Here is an 18,704-nt window from a genome sequence, read left to right as displayed (position 1 = left end):
ATTTATTAAGAAAAGTGCGATAAAGCAGCACTCTGTTAGTAAAGAATGAAATATTGTTCTACAGTCAATATACTTACACTGCTCTTAACATCTTTCAGCTTTGGAAGAATGTCCAATCCAAACCCATCTGCCTGTCCCCGTGTCCTGTTTCCACCATTCATGTAATTTCCAAATGCGAGAACCAAACCCAGAACCTGCATAACTCCTGACCCACTTTTCAAAGTCTGTAAAACAGGATATTTATATATAAAAACGTAAAATCTCAGTTGAAATCCTTAATAAGTCAAAGAAAAAAATTAAGTAAGTATGGATATCAGTAATTAACAGATTAATTACAAGCTTTATATTGCAGTTTGATGTTGCATTTTACACTGTAGCTATAATTTTGGAGAACATCAAACTCATATCAGGGACACTCAAATCTAACGCAGTAATGACAATTTTCAGCAAATTAAATTCACTCTAATTTTAGCACACCTGATTACTCTCAAAATGGGTATTTGAGGGGAAAATGGTATTTGTAGGTTTCAAGTTACTACATTCTTTATGCATAGGGCCCTACCAAATTCATGGTCCATTTGGGTCAATTTAACGGTCATAGGATTTTAAAAACTGTAAATTTAATAATTTCAGATATTTAAATCTGAAATTTCATGGTGTTGTAACTGTAGGGTTCCTGAGGCAATGGAGTGCCGAAGTTAGAGGGCATGGTATGATATTGCCACCTTTATATCTGCACTGCTGCTGACAGGGCCCTGCCTTCAGAGCTGGGTGCCTGGCCAGCAGCCACCGCTCTCCAGCCACTCAGCTCTAAAGGCAGTGCCGAAGTAAGGGTGGAAATACTGCAACCCCCTTACAATTACCTTGCACTCCCCTCCCCCCAGCCCTCTCTTGCTGGGGACCTCCAGTTTGAGAAACGCTGGTCTCCCTCGTGAAATCTGGTCTTGTGTGTACTTTTACCCTATACTATACAGATTTCATGGGGGAGACCAGATTTCACAGTCAGTGACGTGTTTTTCACAGCCATGAATTTGGTAGGGTCCTATTTATGCAAAAAGAGAGTATGAGGTATAACAACAGATTGACCATTCAGAAGGAGGATCAGTACTTTCTTAGCAGACCATGGTATTACCTAGCGGTGCATTTACTTTGGTCTCTGATCCTGCAATCAGTTTTGCAAAAACAATAAATATATGGCACAAGGCAACTTGCAGGACTGGGGCCTTAGGGAACACACATTTCTAATAGGAAGAAGCAATTATTTTTTAAAATGTCCATTGTATAAAGATTAAATTTATCCTAAGTATGTTTAAATGTTTCTTACAAGCATTAGGCTATGAAAAACTAACTCTGCATTACTTCAACAAAGCTACTGATTTAGTAGTAATTTTACACCAACCTTTTCAAGACACATCACAAACAGCAGAATTGGCATTATTTTTCTTTAATAAAAGGCTTAAGAAATTTGCATAGTATTAATTTAAGTATGTGACCTTTTATCTGTTGCTAAGGAGGCAGCTCGTTTAGATCAGATATTTCAGATCTGTTGAACAGACACATTCAGAATCAAAGCATGCACTTAAAATGAGCTAAAATGGCATTCGTTTGGAAAGTGCAAGAAGTGAGACAGTAACTATGAAGACAGAAGATTTTTGCTTTGGCAAAAGCAGAAGTTACAGTATTCTCTAGAGGCTGATGTGTATTGGCTGCAAACTCGTGATGTTATAGTTCAGCAGCGAAAGCCAATTTTAAAATTTGCTTTGATCTTGGAGTACAATCATAAAATGTTCCATTCTGCAGGACTGCTATCCCTCAAATTTAATGAGTGCTTAAAGGAAATAAAAGAAAACTTTTGAAATATGAGTACAGCTGAACAAGAAAGATTAAATATCAGAAAATCTAGCTCTACCTTTATATGGACCACAACCCACCTCACACAGTTTCTGTAGCAATTCAAGTTTGCGATGGATAGAGCAAATGGTTTCTGAAAATGTTGATTGGAACAGGATACAAAATACTCGTTCTGAAAAGTTGGGGATTAGTGAGAGTTCATAAAGAAACCTGGAGGAATGATTAAAGAAAATGATTTAGTTCAGTTAGTGAAGGTTTTTCACTTCTATTTGCTTCTTCCTAACACTTCCAGTTAGGTTACTAGAGCAAATTAAGTTTCCCTAAAGAATGCAGCATACACATCTCCCAGGAAACTTGTTCTGTTGAAGACAGTGTCCTTACTGTTCAGGTTTGTCCAAAGATTTGGCATTCTCCCTCTCTTTCGATGATTTGCCGTGCTTTTCTATTTTTTCCAGTTCATCTGATTGTGCTCTCTGGAAAAAACAAGCAAACAAAGAAATTAAAAAGTGTTTATTCAAAAGCTAGACAATTAAGCTTTACAAATAATTATGCCCTTGTAACCTCACTTCTTTTTAACTTTACTTTTTAGCATCTGTTCATGGTAACACTACTTAATTTGTGGAGTCATTTTAAGTGTAAATATGTTTGATTCAAAACAGAACATCTCTGAATTCTCCAAATAAAATTATTGACTATTAGTAATCTGCAAAACATTTATTTATTCAAGTATGTATTGAGACAATGCTTTTTCTTCCTGCCCTCCTCTCCCTTTTATTTTGCTTTTGGCTGTTTATAAAACCTCCAAGATCAAAGTATTTCCCTTTTAAGTGGTATTTCTCATTAAAAAATCAGTTGGGTTGCAAATGAACGCAATTTGATCTATAGCTACATATATTGTATTTTTAACTAAATCAAAGGGGTTCATATTGTTTAGTGTTATTAACTTTTATTTGTGGCACCTTAGAGACTAACAAATTTATTAGAGCATAAGCTTTCGTGAGCTACAGCTCACTTCATCGGATGCTTATGCTCTAATAAATTTGTTAGCCTCTAAGGTGCCACAAGTACTCCTTTTCTTTTTACGGATGCAGACTAACTCGGCTGCTACTCTGAAACTTAACTTTTATTCAGGATTTTGAAAAAGGAATGGAACAACAAAAATAATTATTGAACTGATTTAAATGCAAGTATCATATAAGAAACACATAACAATACATGAACAAACAACTATGGTATTTTTTCCTGGAGTATAATGAATCTCACTGTATCTTAAAAAATAACCCACTGCAATCACATGTAAATTTCATTTTTCTTCTCAACTTTAGTTCCTTGGATGACCCTGTATTAGGGTGTGTGGTTATTTTTTGAATATTCCTGATAAGTGGAGAGATATTTCATAGGTCACAAATCTTTCTATATTCACTGCAATGCTACAATTAATTTTCCTAACTATAGTGCTGCATTATTGGGTGGAATTTTTCTTTTTGGTTTCATGACGATTTTTAACATGTGTTTGTAACTCCTGACAAAAGTATAACATACAGGGGAAAGTAAGTTAGTTTAACTCCAAAGTACTTATCTTTACCCTAGGAGGAAAAAGTGTTCATATCTTAACATATAATATTATGGGAACTGGAAGACAACAGGGGAACCAACCAACACTTCGACACACAACCATTCTTAGCATCCTCCCCTCCCATGAAGGACCAAAACCAAAAGACAAGCAGGACTTGAGTACCTCAACGTGTCCTGCATTAACAAGTTTGGAAGGAGAACACTGGGACTCTAAATAGATGATTTATAGTGTCCAACTTTGGCAGTCAACATGGAGCCACAAGAATTAGTCCTCCAGGTAAAATTTCTTTGAAGACCACTTGACTTGAAGAGGTCCAATGCCACATGTCCCAGTGCTCTCCAACCAGTCGGAATGTCAGGGATTGTTCCCATAGGCACAGGATCTGTTCTGTTCAAAACAGTCAGCCTCCCAGTAGTCTTTTGAACATGCAAGGTGCCAATGGATAAGATACTCTCTGCCTGAGCAAAGAGATCCATTATCTTTTTCAACAGCAGGCTTGGTTCTTGGCTACCTTTCTGATTACGAACAATCTGATGAGGTTCAATAAGGATAAGTGCAGGGTCCTGCACTTAGGATGGAAGAATCCAATGCACCACTACAGACTAGGGACCGAATGGCTAGGCAGCAGTTCTGCGGAAAAGGATCTAGGGGTGACAGTGGACGAGAAGCTGGATATGATTCAGCAGTGTGCCCTTGTTGCCAAGAAGGCCAATGGCATTTTGGGATGTATAAGTAGGGGCATAGCGAGCAGATCGAGGGACGTGATCGTTCCCCTCTATTCGACATTGGTAAGGCCTCATCTGGAGTACTGTGTCCAGTTTTGGGCCCCACACTACAAGAAGGACGTGGATAAATTGGAGAGAGTCCAGCGAAGGGCAACAAAAATGATTAGGGGTCTGGAACACATGACTTATGAGGAGAGGCTGAGGGAACTGGGATTGTTTAGCCTGCAGAAGAGAAGAATGAGGGGGGATTTGATAGCTGCTTTCAACTACCTGAAAGGGGGTTCCAAAGAGGATGGCTCTAGACTGTTCTCAATGGTAGCAGATGACAGAACGAGGAGTAATGGTCTCAAGTTGCAGTGGGGGAGGTTTAGATTGGATATTAGGAAAAACTTTTTCACTAAGAGGGTGGTGAAACACTGGAATGCGTTACCTAGGGAGGTGGTAGAATCTCCTTCCTTAGAGGTTTTTAAGGTCAGGCTTGACAAAGCCCTAGCTGGGATGATTTAACTGGGAATTGGTCCTGCTTCGAGCAGGGGGTTGGACTAGATGACCTTCAGGGGTCCCTTCCAACCCTGATATTCTATGATTCTATGATTCTAATACAACAGCAGTATTGTACATGTGTAGTGTACCCCACCACTTTTGGGAGAGGGGGATAAGATTTGTCAAGGGTAATTTGACAGCCTTTGTCTCTAGGATGTAGACTACTGTGCAATACCCGGCACTGTGGATTTCCCTACCTGGAAGTCCTCCTTTATTTAGAAAGCAGAATCCATTTGAGTCTTAGATAAGGTTTCTCTGACAGTGTTCATTCTGTTTAAGGCTTTAGTCAAGTGATTCCTGACTGATTTGGGAGTGGTAGAGCTCATGTAGCTTTCTAGACTCTCATTGTCTATCCCTGCCCCAAGGAGAAGTTGTTGAAGGGACCTCTCATGATATTGGGGACAGGGAATCAGGTTTTGACATAAAATATTATCCCTAGGAGGTTCATCAGATGTTTCCATAGCTGTATTAAGGCAATCTAGGCTCAATGCACACCATGGACATGCACACACAACCACACAGGGCTTTTCCATTGTGTCATGACCCTGTTTCCCACACTTGGAATGACTGCAGCAGAGGTCCCTACCCAATTATTGCAGAACTACAGAAGCAGCAAATGCCCACCCCTTTCACTCCTCCACGACAGGCAGGAGTGTTTCGCTCCCCTTCAGGGCATCAGAAATGGTATCAGGTGACCCACTCAATAAATACTTAGATCCCAGATGCTAAGGTGCATCTACTTGAGTAAACCAGGCCTACCACTCTCTTCTCTTTCTGCTGCACCCACAATCCTCTTCTCAAATGCTGTTGGCAAGAGACCCCAGATCAGTAAGTTTGCAGTTATAGACACATATAGGGCACTTCACACCTCTCAGACTAATTCTTTCAGGGTGCCTGCAGATATCACACTGCATCAGCTATGCTAAGGTCACATATTCAAGTTTTTCTGCACAGCCATAAGGGCTAGACACACTTTTTTATAGAATGAAACCCAATAAATTGATGTAAGCAACTGGCTGCAGGAGCTATGGCTATTAGCCCTGACCTTCAGCACCTATGCATTAATTTTCATAGAATCCAAGAAATATAGAGTTGAACAAAGCTAGTCCATGCCCCACTCTGAAGCAGGACCACGTATCCCTAATCCCTGACAAGTGTTTGTTCAACGTATTGATGGGAATTCTACAACCTCCCTTGGTAATACCTTCCAGTACTTAACTATCTATATCTCCTTTGCTGCAGATTAAGCCCAATACTTTTTTTGTCCTACCATCAGTGGACATGGAGAATAATTGATCACTGTCCTCTTAATAACAGCCCTTAATATATTTGAAGGCTTAACAGGTCCCAGCTCAGTCTTCTTTCTTCAAGGCTAAGGATGTCAGGTTTTTTTAACCTTTCCTTCTAGACCTTTTTGTAGCTGTCCTCTGGACACTGTCCCCACTTTGTCCACATCTTTCCTAAAGTGCGGTGGCCAGAACTGGACTATTGCCTAGCCAGATATTCCCCATTTTGCTGCTCATTTTTTCTTCCTAAATTAGTATTGTGCACTTGTCTTTATTGAATTTCAGACCAGTTTTCCAATTTGTCAAGGTCATTTTGAATTCTAATCTTATCCTCCAAAGTGCTTGCAAACCGTCCCAGCTGCAGATTTTATAAGCATACTTTCCACTCCATTGTCCTAGTCATTAATGAAAATAATGAATAGTACTGGGCCCAGGACAGATCTGTGTGGGATCCCACTAGATACGCCCTCTCACTTGGACAGCAAATCATTGGTAACTATTCTGACTATAGTTTTTCAACCTGTTATGCACTCATGTTACAGTAATTTAATCTCGATTGCATTTTTCTAGTTTCCATATGAAAATGTCACATGGCACTGTGTCAAAAGCCTTTCTAAAATCATAACATTACACATCTTCTGCTTCCCCCCATCCAATAGGCCAGTAACCCTGTCAAAGAAGAAAATTAGGTTGGTTTGCCATTATATGTTCTTGAAAAGTCCATGCTGGCTATTCCTCACAACCCTATTATCCTCCAGGTGCCTACAAACTGATTGTTCAACAATTTGTTCCTGTATTTTTACAGATATTGAAGATACCTTAATTGATCTATATTTCTCTGGTCACCCTTTTTGGTCAGCCTTTTAAAGACAGGTACTTCATTGTCTCTTCTCCAGTCCTCTGCGAGCTCACCTATCCTCCATGAGTTCTTGATGATAATTGCCAACAGTTCTAAATTTGTGTCAGCTAGTTACTTGAGCACCATAGAGTGAATTTCATCAGGCCCTGCCAACCTGAAAACACTTAACTTATGTCAATAGTCTTCAACCTGTTCTTTCCCTTTTCTGGCTTGTATTCCTTCCCTCTTGTTAATATTAATTGTGTTGAGTTTTGGGTCACAATTAACTTCTGTAGTGCAGATGGAAGGAAAGATAATGTATCATCACCACACATGGCATTACTAGTCCCTCTTTTGTGCCTACAGGCTACAGATCCTGAGATTTTCTTTATTGCACTACTGAGTTTTTTGCTAGGTTAAAAAAAAGTGGTCCTCATGAGCCAGTTATCTTCTCTGAACTACGGACAATTTATAATTTTATCTGAAAGTACCCTTCATTTTGTGACCAAGAACATATTTTTGAGACCCTGCCAATTCCAGTTGCTTTAACACACTCTCTCTCTCATACAAACACACATACAGTTTAGTGCTGGATACTTTAAACACTACAAGCCTTGCTCTTTGACTCTGATGGAAGTCAATAGGGAGGGGACAGGTCAGAAGTCTTGAAAACACGTTGTTCCCCAACTTGAATCATAGAATATCAGAGACCTCAGCAGATCATCTAGTCCAACCCCCTGCTCAAAACAGTACCAATCCCCAACTTTTGCCCCAGATCCCTAAATGGCTCCCTCAAGGATTGAACTCACAACACTGGGTTTAGCAGGCCAATGCTCAAACCACTGAGCTATCCCTCCCCCACTAACTTTGGAACTGATGTGTATATAGGAGATGGTGCTCCCCTGTGAGCTTTGGAAGTAACAAGTGTGCGGGGGTAGGGGGAGAGGAAGGTCCTTCTGCGGCTGCTCGGGGACTTGAAGTTTCACAGTGGCAGAATGATCCCACTTTAGAGGCGTTAGGGAGTCTCTGCTGGTTGTCAATCGGAATCCTTTCAGTCTTGCCGTCCATGCCTTGCTACTTCCACTTCCATATTAATAAACTACGTGAGAGTTTACCCATCAGTCTGTCCCCAAGGAACAGAACTCAGAATATAAGCAGCTTTTACTCATCAAGTGTACACAAATATTTAATTAAATTCTATCATCCTATATTTTAACAACACATTAATCTGGAAAACTGATATGTTTAGTTTGTTTCTCTAGTCTAGCATTCAAAATCCCTTTGATAGTATTTCATTTGGTAAAAAAGAAGCTCCAGAAAGATTTGTGCTGTGGGGGTTACACATCTGAGGAGCTATAGGAGTACCCAGTATCATCTCCTGTCTCACTGCTATGATATACAGCTTTAGGATGATGGAGTATTTTAAAATGCAGGTGTTCCAGTGGATCACCTTAACCAAGAAGGACTTGTACCCTCAAAAGGCATGTCTTTTAGCAAGAAAAAGAGAACTGAGGACAGATAAACTAAGGAGAAATGTTGATCCTCTAACAGTTTGACATTTTTAGCCTTTGGAATGAGAATGTATTATAAGGTGTTATGAGGCCCTGATGAAGAGAAATTTGCTTGAAAAAACCCTACTGAAGGCATTGAGAAGACTAGCAGTTCCTTCTTCACAAGATAACAATTAATCACAGTTCCCTTCCCAAACTGTTTACACTACTCTGCAGGAATCACCAGAATGACCAGAGATGGGCCCAAGCCACAAAGCTTAGATTCAGACCTCCACTTCCCCAAGGTTAGGTCATGTCTACACTACAGATGGTATACCAGCATAGCTATGGTGCATTTGTGTTAACGCAGAGTACAGCGATGGAAGGGTAGGAACTCCACCTCCCCAAATGATGGTAGCTCAGACAAGATGGAAGCATTCTTCCATCAACTGAGCGGTGTCTATACCAAGGATTAGGTTGGCAGAAATACGATCTGCAGGAGTGTGGATTTTTCATACCCCATAGTGCCATAGCTATGTCAATCTAAGTTTTAACTGCAGACCAGGCTGCAGGGGATCAGAGTTTTGATTCAGGCTCATCTCCGCTAATATCATACATTAGGCTTCAGGGTGGGGACCGTTATCCTTAGGTATATGCTTTCTGCTAAGGTCAACAAAACAGTAGCAGGAAGTACCAGACAACTCCAAATGACTGAAACCAGTTGTGAATATAACGTGTGCCTGAAGAGACGTTGTGACTTTGTATCAAAAAGTAGCATTAATTTTAGCAAAGCCATTAACTTGAAACCACATGGCTCCATTGTAAATATCTAGCAGGGTTTCTAAAAAATGGATGATACAAAAAAAAAGCAGATTTTTAATTAAAATCACATATTTGTACAAATTATATATATTTCTTTTAAAAATAAACCTGTTTAAAGTTAAATTTGAAGTTAAGGCCTACATTTACATTATTAAAATACAACAAAATATATATTGCATCAATGAGCACTCCTCAAGTTTTGATGCGTTAAAGGGTGCTTTGTTTTGCATTATATACAGACACAGGATAAAACATAACTACTGAGATTAACTCAAGTTTTACAAATATGTAGTGCTGTACACTAAGTATCTGTGTGTTTTTCAGTCTTCACAATGGAACATATACGGGTATTTCCATTTTTCCAAATTGTAAGTACTTTGTTTCTTTTGTGGAGAAAAGCTTTTGGCTTAGTTACTTTTGGTTTCAGTTTAACTGACAGGTGCAGAGAGAATGTTTTCCTCATTTGGACTAGTTTATTTATACTTGAGAAACCAACTGGGAGTTGAAAAAGCAAGAAAACGTGTTTTCCTCTTTCAATATATGAACCACCACCAGGTGGGAGAGGATGAGCTTTACCAATTCTAAAACTAACCTAACCTGCTTAGGCACTTTTGCAATTCCACTAGGTGCCTATTTGCATCCTGAGGCTCCCAAATACCTTGGAAAATCTGGCTCATGGTGACCAGAAACAATCCATCAACTCACTAACTACAGTTAACACTTCCTTTGTTTACTAAAACAATTTTTGCATTTAAAACATACTTAAACTTACCTTCCCTCCCTCCATATGTATCCAGCACTTTTGAGATAGTTTTATTTCATTAATCCAAAAAGAGTTTAAACATTTTTGTGCATTTTAATTGAATTCCAATTTCCATCCAAATGCAGATTGACACAAATTGTGAGTCAAAAATTATCTAGTAATTAAGAAATGGGTTATTCACCATTTTCTAACACAACAAAAAGTAAAAATTAACCTGAACAAATGTATGTTGAGGTATAAAATTATTTAAGCAAAATGCATATAGATGTATACATCAGGGGATTGGACTAGATGACCTCCTGAGGTCTCTTCCAACCCTAATCTTCTATGATTCTATGTAGAGTATCCTCCTCGTTAGCAACGAACAAAAGAGTTTTGTTTATGTGGGCTTTTTAAAAAAGAAATTAAATTATTTATACATTTGGAACCCACACTTTTTGGTACTACAGCCAATGTATAGCCCATTAAGTAACAGCTCCTACAGACCACATCATTTAACTGCTCTGTGCTGTGCCCTAAAGACCTCTTCTGAAAAATACAGCTAATACTATTGTGTATCACCCACTGCTTATTCATCTCTATATGCAAAGCATTTTACAAAAGCAGGGGAGGGTTATTTATCACCATTTTACTGTTGACTTAAGTACAGAGGTTGAACTAATTTGTATGAGGCATGATGGTCTAGGGGATCATCTTAGACATGAGCATTATAGTTCAACCTTGGCCACAACTTCCTACGTAACTTTTATCCAGTGTCTCAAGCTTAAATCAATGCAGTACTCTGGTAGGGAATACAGGGTGAGGTTTAATTTCCACTAGAAACTGAAATTCCTTTCATTTTTGATATGGCTTGTTCAGAGGTTGAAAATGCAAATATTCTTTGTTTTTTTTCTCCATCTGCTTCATTGACATAACTCAGTCCAGTTTTCATATAAAGTTAATATTGTAAATGGGTTATTATATCTGCCCTTCAAAAGCATCGTCTCCAGGAACCACACCTACTTTTTAGGTGTTGGGGTTTAAAGTGATTTCATTGTATGGATACAGGGACAAAAAATTGGGCACTTTGCAAAAATTTCAAAAAGTCATCTCTCAGTAATTATTTTCCAGAAATGGTCTAGCTGTTGATAAGGCTTGACCCTAAAGATTTGAAAGCATGATGATTTCAGATAATGGCACAGTGACTGCAACTTTAACTGCTGAGAGGCTGCCCTTATTTCCTTAACAAAACATTACACCCCTCCCTGGACACGCTAAAGTGTCAGCTCCAAAATCAGATGCCTTTATTTCTTTAAACTAATGGAAAATATCTGATAGATGTCAGACAGCAGGTCCCAGATGTGCTGTCTGAGCTTCTCCTAGCCAGCAGAAATTCATATGCTCATAGACACACAGTACAGGATTCTCCACCCACTGAAGTTAATGCCAAAAAACTCCCATTGACATTAATGGGAGCAGGATCACATTCATAATTTCCACCAAAATGAATGGGCCTTAATTATCCAGAACAAAAAATAGTAAATTCAATGAATTACAATTCAAAAATAGTCGTCTGAATGTCACTTTGACAAAGTGACATTCAAAATTTCAAATCAGAAAAATATTTTAATCATCTGACACTCAAACTATTTTGACCAAATTTCTTCAGATTTTTCAGAGACGTTTGCCTTGCCTCCATAATAAATCTTCAATTTTCAAGCCAACGTTACAAGGGGTGATGAAGTAGGGATTCATAATGGGAGCTGATTTCAACCTTAACTCTGGAAAGACTGCTCCTTCTCAAATTATATAGATACACCCACCCCAATTCATTTCACAAAAGCAGCAAGGTAAAAACATTTAAGGATTCTGTTTCATCTGACATGTACAGCACCCTCTTCTCAAATCAAAGTTCATAACTAATGTGCCAGGAAAAGAATACTGAAGTGCTATAAGATTGTAAGTGAAACACAAACCTTGAGAAGTAAAACTTAGAGATCTCAGATTCTTTCTGCCACACGTGATTTATCCTAATTGGGGGATTGTGTGTGAGAGAGATAAACTGTCTTCTTAATGAAATTGTTGACTTATCTTGAGCTATCATTTATGCATCTTGGCTTAAATTTTGAATTATGTTTTTAAGAAATGGATTCTGACACACAAAATGAAATCAGGAGGGCCAAATCGCACCTGGAGCTGCAGCTAGCAAGAGATGTCAAGAGTAGGGTTTCTTCAGGTATGTTGGCAACAAGAAGAAAGCCAAGGAAAGTGTGGGCCCCTTACTGAATGAGGGAGGCAACCTAGTGACAGAGGATGTGGAAAAAGCTAATGTACTCAATGATTTTTTTGCCTCTGTCTTCACGAACAAGGACAGCTCCCAGACTACTGTACTGGGCAGCACAGCATGGGGAGTAGATGGCCAGCCCTCTGTGGAGAAAGAGGTGGTTAGGGACTATTTAGAAAAGCTGGACATGCACAAGTCCATGGGGCCGGATGCGTTGCATCCGAGAGTGCTAAAGGAATTGGCGGCTGTGATTGCAGAGCCATTGGCCATTATCTTTGAAAACTCGTGGCGAATGGGGGAAGTCCCAGATGACTGGAAAAAGGCCAATGTAGTGCCAATCTTTAAAAAAGGGAAGGAGGAGGATCCTGGGAACTACAGGCCAGTCAGCCTCACCTCAGGCCCCGGAAAAATCATGGAGCAGGTCCTCAAGGAATCAATCCTGAAGCACTTAAATGAGAGAAAAGTGATCAGGAACAGTCAGCATGGAATCACCAAGGGAAGGTCATGCCTGACTAATCTAATCGCCTTCTATGATGAGATTACTAGTTCTGTGGATGAAGGGAAAGCAGTGGATGTATTGTTTCTTGACTTTAGCAAAGCTTTTCACACGGTCTCCCACAGTATTCTTGTCAGCAAGTTAAAGAAGTATGGGCTGGATGAATGCACTATAAGGTGGGTAGAAAGCTAGCTAGATTGTCGGGCTCAACGGGTAGTGATCAATGGCCCCATGTCTAGTTGGCAGCTGGTGTCAAGTGGAGTGCCCCAGGGGTCGGTCCTGGGGCCGGTTTTGTTCAATATCTTCATAAATGATCTGGAGGATGGTGTGGATTGCACTCTCAGCAAATTTGCGGATGATACTAAACTAGGAGGAGTGGTAGATACGCTGGAGGGCTGGGATAGGATACAGAGGGACCTAGACAAATTGGAAGATTGGGCCAAAAGAAATCTGATGAGGTTCAATAAGGAGAAGTGCAGGGTCCTGCACTTAGGACGGAAGAACCCAATGCACAGCTACAGACTAGGGACCGAATGGCTAGGCAGCAGTTTTGCGGAAAAGGATCTAGGGGTGACAGTGGACGAGAAGCTGGATATGAGTCAGCAGTGTGCCCTTGTTGCCAAGAAGGCCAATGGCATTTTGGGATGTATAAGTAGGGGCATAGCGAGCAGATCGAGGGACGTGATCATCCCCCTCTATTCAACATTGGTGAGGCCTCATCTGGAGTACTGTGTCCAGTTTTGGGCCCCACACTACAAGAAGGATGTGGAAAAATTGGAGAGAGTCCAGCGAAGGGCAACAAAAATGACTGGGATCTGGAACACATGACTTATGAGGAGAGGCTGAGGGAACTGGGATTGTTTAGTCTGCAGAAGAGAAGAATGAGGGGGGATTTGATTGCTGCTTTCAACTACCTGAGAGGTGGTTCCAGGGAGGATGGTTCTAGACTATTCTCAGTGGTAGAAGAGGACAGGACAAGGAGTAATGGTCTCAAGTTGCAGTGGGGGAGGTTTAGGTCGGATATTAAGACAAACTTTTTCACTAGGAGGGTGGTGAAACACTGGAATGCGTTGCCTAGGGAGGTGGTAGAATCTCCTTCCTTAGAAGTTTTTAAGGTCAGGTTTGACAAAGCCCTGGCTGAGATGATTTAATTGGGGATTGGTCCTGCTTTGAGCAGGGGGTTGGACTAGATGACCTCCTGAGGTCCCTTCCAACCCTGATATTCTATGATTCTAAAACTGTTTGGATAGTAGGTTTAAACTAAGATACATGTGGAAATATCACTGATAATTGGAGCCCATTAGGTAGACACTTTCTGTTGAAAACATGTTTATAAATATGAAATAGAATCTCCTCCCCAATAGCTATAGCGTAAATAATAATAATACCGTAGAACCTCAGTGTTACGAACACCCCGGAAATGGAGGTTGTTTGTAACTGAAAGGTTCGTAACTCTGAACAAAACATTATGGTTGTTCTTTCAAAAGTTTACAACTGCACATTGACTTAATACAGCTTTAAAAAGTAATTAAGCAGAAGAAAAATGCTGCTTTACCTTTTTTTTAGTAGTTCACATTTAACACAGTACTGTAGTGTTTTTGCTTTTTTATTGTTGTTTTGTTTGTTTCTGTTGCTGCCTGATTGTGTACTTCCTGTTCTAAATAAGGTGCGTTTGAATGGTCAAATAGTAACTCTGGTGTTCGTAACTCTGAAGTTCTACTGTAATATCACCTAGCTCATATATAGCGCTTCTCATCAGTAGATCTCAAAGCACTTGAAAAGAAACTATACAATTGTTTAACAAAGTGTAGCTACTATACAGTGATCCACTAATAAAGACATTACCATCTAACTGCAATGCTGGTTAATAATCCTAAACAAACTATACAGGGATTTTTTTTTTTACATCTTAAAAAAAAAATCACAAAAGGTGTATTTAGTAACTATGCGGGTTTAAGAAGGCTTTAATTCCTTGGTAAACAGGAATTGAGCCCTCTGGACTGTGGTTTTTGAAATTAGGGTGTGTTTAGATCTGGAGACTGCCCAAACTTCATTCACATCTAGAAGGGAAAGTAGCATGCCAAACATATGCAATCAGGAAAAATTACATTCTGAAGAAAGATTGTAAAACAAATGCTCCCATATGTTTCACAGAGATCAAATAGAATGGCTGAGGACTAGCACAGTGATATTTAACTATCTGGCGCAAAAAAACCCCCACAAATCTTCAGAACTGAGAATTAATTTAGTGTATGAAAAGTAAGGGAAGGAGGCACATAAGTTAACTACTCTTTTTAAAAAAAATTCTATATGCTACAGAGTATAGCTAAGAAATAAGGGGAGATACAAACTCTCAACTCATCTGGTACCATCAGACACCTAAAATCACTATTTGTATTACAATGTTACCTACTGTCCCCAACAGAGCTCAGGCCCCTATTTTACTAGGTGCTGTACAAAAGTATAGTAAGGGACAGTCCAGGCACCAAAGAGCTTACAATCTAAATAAACAAAATAGGGGAAAAAAAAAAAGATGGGAAGCATAGAGAAGTGAAGTGGCTTGCCCCAGGTCACAGAACAGATCACTGGTGGAGCCCAGATTTAAATCCAGGTTTCTCAGGTCTCAGTCTAATGCCCTGTACACTAGACCACACATCTTATTTCTCAACTTGAGCAATGTACTGCAGTCACTCTCAAATATCCAGTTGTGCCTGAACTAAATATTTAACATTTCCCCAGTGGTTACACTATTCCCTAGGTATTCCCTGTATCAGGTATAGAAAATATCAAAGGCATTCTGCCATAATGTTATTCTGTTATGTAAGCACCTGAAAAGATTAAGGGTAACCAATACAGTGTTTCACAGATGAGCTTTAAGGGACTGGTGTGAGTCCCTTGTTAGCAGGGCTGATCTTTAGTCAGATGGAGAAATCCTTAGGTTTTAGTAAAAATGCTTCTAGACCCATTTGTTTGTGAAGACAGCTCTGAAAACATAACCTGACATAAAGCAGAAAGATACACACACATAATCTTAATCTTACTTTATGTAAAATTAGTCAATTACATTTTGGGATGAATGCCAAAGAATCATTAATGGTACACAGTGGTGTGATCATAGTGGGTGGGAGTTAGTTTTGTTAGGATTGGGAGCTCACTAAAAATAATAGCAGGCTCTGTTTCTTAAATTGGGTTAAGAACAGAGGCTGAACTGTCTGCTTCTCATTCAGACTGCTGCCACAGCATGGTTTTATCCCCCCACCGCTGACCTTGCGGTCTCTTGTGTCTCCTCCCCTGCTCCCCAGCACCACTAAAAATCACACCCACCCATTTTTCAACCACTCTGGCAATTTATGAGGATGAAGCAGAAAGGAGGCAGGCCAAGCTTCTGCTACATTGAGAGTGTGTCCACCACTCTTCTACTGCCAGTGCCAGCCTACTCAGAGCCTGAAGATCCAGTAAGCAGGTGAGAACTTGGAACTCCCTAGTCCAGCAACAGAGAACCCAGTAGGACAACTACCCCACAGCTAGAGACTGCAGGACATCCACCTTTCCCATGACCAGCCACTCAAAGCCAGAAGCTATTGGGCAATTCGCCTGTCATCATCATGTGTAAGGAACAGCTACCTGGTAGAGAAGCTAACAAGAAGAACCTCAAATGAGGTGCTGGGGAGTTGGAAGCATAAAAGTTGAATGGAGTCAGGGATGGAAGAATAAGTAGATTAAAAAGGAGGTAGAGATCATGGAAATGATACATTTTTTGTGGGTGAGAGTGGGAAAGAAGAATACTAGAATGATGGATTTGCTAGAGGGAATAATATTTGGCACTGAAAAAACATCCTATATATGACTGAATAAACTGGAACAATGAGGGGTACACATTTTCCTAACATTTAGGCAGCATATAATTGATGTTTTTTCTCTGAAATCACAGGATACTGGACAATTTATCTATAATCATTTCACTCTAAGAGAAAGAGCATTTTTGAAAAACAGAAAACTGAAATAACCAAAATTATTTAATGGGGTGACAAAATAACATTACCCTCCTTCATTCTGCCTCTGTGACGACCCTGCATGCTGTCTCTGTGAGAAAAGCCAGGTGTGGCAGGGCAGAGATGAGACAAAGCTAGGAATAAGTCGGTGTCTTCAGCACCATTCTCCCTGCAAACCCATAGTGTTGGCAGAGACCTTGTTTTGGTTTTGCCTTCCTCTGCAGCATGGGACACTTGCCAATTTGAATTAGATTAAATGGTGGATTCTCTGTAGCTTGAAATCTTTAAATCAAGAGCTGAGGACTGCAATAATTCAGCCAGAGGTTATGGCCTATTGCAGCTGTGTGAGGTTCTATGGCCTGTAATCTACAGGAGGTCAGACTATATGATCATGATGTCTATCCTCAAAGTCTATGTAGGTTTTTCTGCATTACTAAATTCGACCATTTATTTTGTGTGGTTTCTGCTCTATAAGGATGGAGCAAGATGGCAGTCTGCATTGGGCTAGGGCAGAGACAGAAAGGCTGAGGAAGACAGGAAGGACGGTCCAGTGTTATGGCACTAGCCTAGAACATGGGTGACCTTGTTTCAATTCCTGTTCTACCACTGTTTTCCTATGTGACCTTGGGCAAGTCATGTAGTCTGTCTGTTTCTCAGCTGCCATCTGTAACAGTATCTCCCTATCTCACAGATTTGTTGTGTGGATTAAAGATTGTAAGGTGCTCAGATACTGTGGTAACAGGGGCCATATAAATACCTAAGATAGAACATATTTGTGGCAATATAGCTCCTGTGGCAATCATGCTGTCATGGGGAAATAAAAGAGGTAAGAATCAGTGCTTAATCTGTGCTGGGACTTGCCAGGGCTGAGCAGGCACCTCTGGGGTTGGCAGTTCATAGGCTTACCAGATCAGTTATGAAAGTAAAAAAAATTGCGTAAGCCCTGGCACCTAATTGCTTGAGCCCCAGCACCTCTTTCATTACAAATTAAGCACCGGCAAGAAAAGTAGCAAAACAGGAAAAGGCCTCTGCAGATACCCCCATATCTCCCTCAAGGGGAGTCGGACCACTTGTCTACTCTGTGCGGAAACCCCATCTCTACTTAATCATAGGACTGGAAGGGACCTCGAGAGGTCATCCAGTCCAGTCCCCTGCACTCGCGGCGGGACTAATTATCGAGACCATCCCTGACAGCTGTTTGTCTAACCTGCTCTTAAAAGCCTAACGTAACTTCATCCAGCCAGACAGATGTTTTCAGGGAAACTCCACCAGCTGAAACAATGTCCTGACCCTCCTGCAGGTTCTTCATAGGTGGGCATGGTCCAGCCCTACATGCTCAATATGTTTAAAAGACAAAAGGACTACAAGTTTTAAAAATCACGAGTTAAGGGAAAACAAAGTAACTGAATATATTGGCCAGAAATACCAAGAATATTTCCCCTACTTAATGATTCATGCCTTCAGACATCCAGGATCTATTAATAGTACTGATATTAGCATACTGATGTTAGCATCTTCTAGGGGTGAGTGGTCCTCCACCTCTCTTTTGCAGCAGTGGAAGTCAGAAATGCTCTGCTGGATTCTACTATTTCTGTCTTCACAGTCAGAATAATGCTGGGACCAGGATGCTTTAGGCCAGGGGTGAGCAAACTATGGCTCGGGGCCACATCTGGCCCTTCAGATGTTTTAATCTGTCCCTCAAGCTCCCGTTGGCTCCTGGAAACGGCAGCATACCCCCACTCCGCCTCCTATGCGTAGGGGCAGCCAGGGGGTTCTGCACACTGCCCCCATCGCTCCCATTAGTAGGAACTGCGGCCAATGGAGCTGCAGGTGCAGCACCTGTGGACCAGGCAGCACACAGAGGTGCCTGGCAGTGCCTTCGTGCAGGAGCCGGAGGAGGTACATGCCGCTGTTTCCAGGCGCTGCTTGAGGTAAGCGCCACCCAGAGCCTGTACCCCTGACCCCCTTCCACACCCCAACCCCCTGCCCCAGGCCTGATCCCCCTCAGTCCCAGCCTGGAGCACCCTTCTACACCTCCAACCCCTCATCCCTAGCCCCG

The 18,704-nt window shown here is 40.7% G+C and overlaps 1 protein-coding gene across 1 annotated transcript in view; it reads right to left on the bottom strand.

Moving 5' to 3' along the window:
- Window positions 1-18,704, bottom strand: part of FMN2 (formin 2) — a 242,960-nt gene that overhangs the window by 82,199 nt on the left and 142,057 nt on the right. The window contains 3 exon segments of the mRNA XM_073338221.1: window positions 78-224; window positions 1,932-2,061; window positions 2,233-2,324. Of these exon segments, the coding sequence (XP_073194322.1) occupies window positions 78-224; window positions 1,932-2,061; window positions 2,233-2,324 (369 nt within the window).

The sequence above is a fragment of the Lepidochelys kempii genome, chromosome 3 (genome assembly GCF_965140265.1).
Source record: "Lepidochelys kempii isolate rLepKem1 chromosome 3, rLepKem1.hap2, whole genome shotgun sequence".
Classification (NCBI taxonomy): Eukaryota; Metazoa; Chordata; order Testudines; family Cheloniidae; genus Lepidochelys; species Lepidochelys kempii.
The sequence above is the reverse complement of the archived record's forward strand: the minus strand, read 5'-3'. Positions and strand labels throughout refer to the sequence as shown.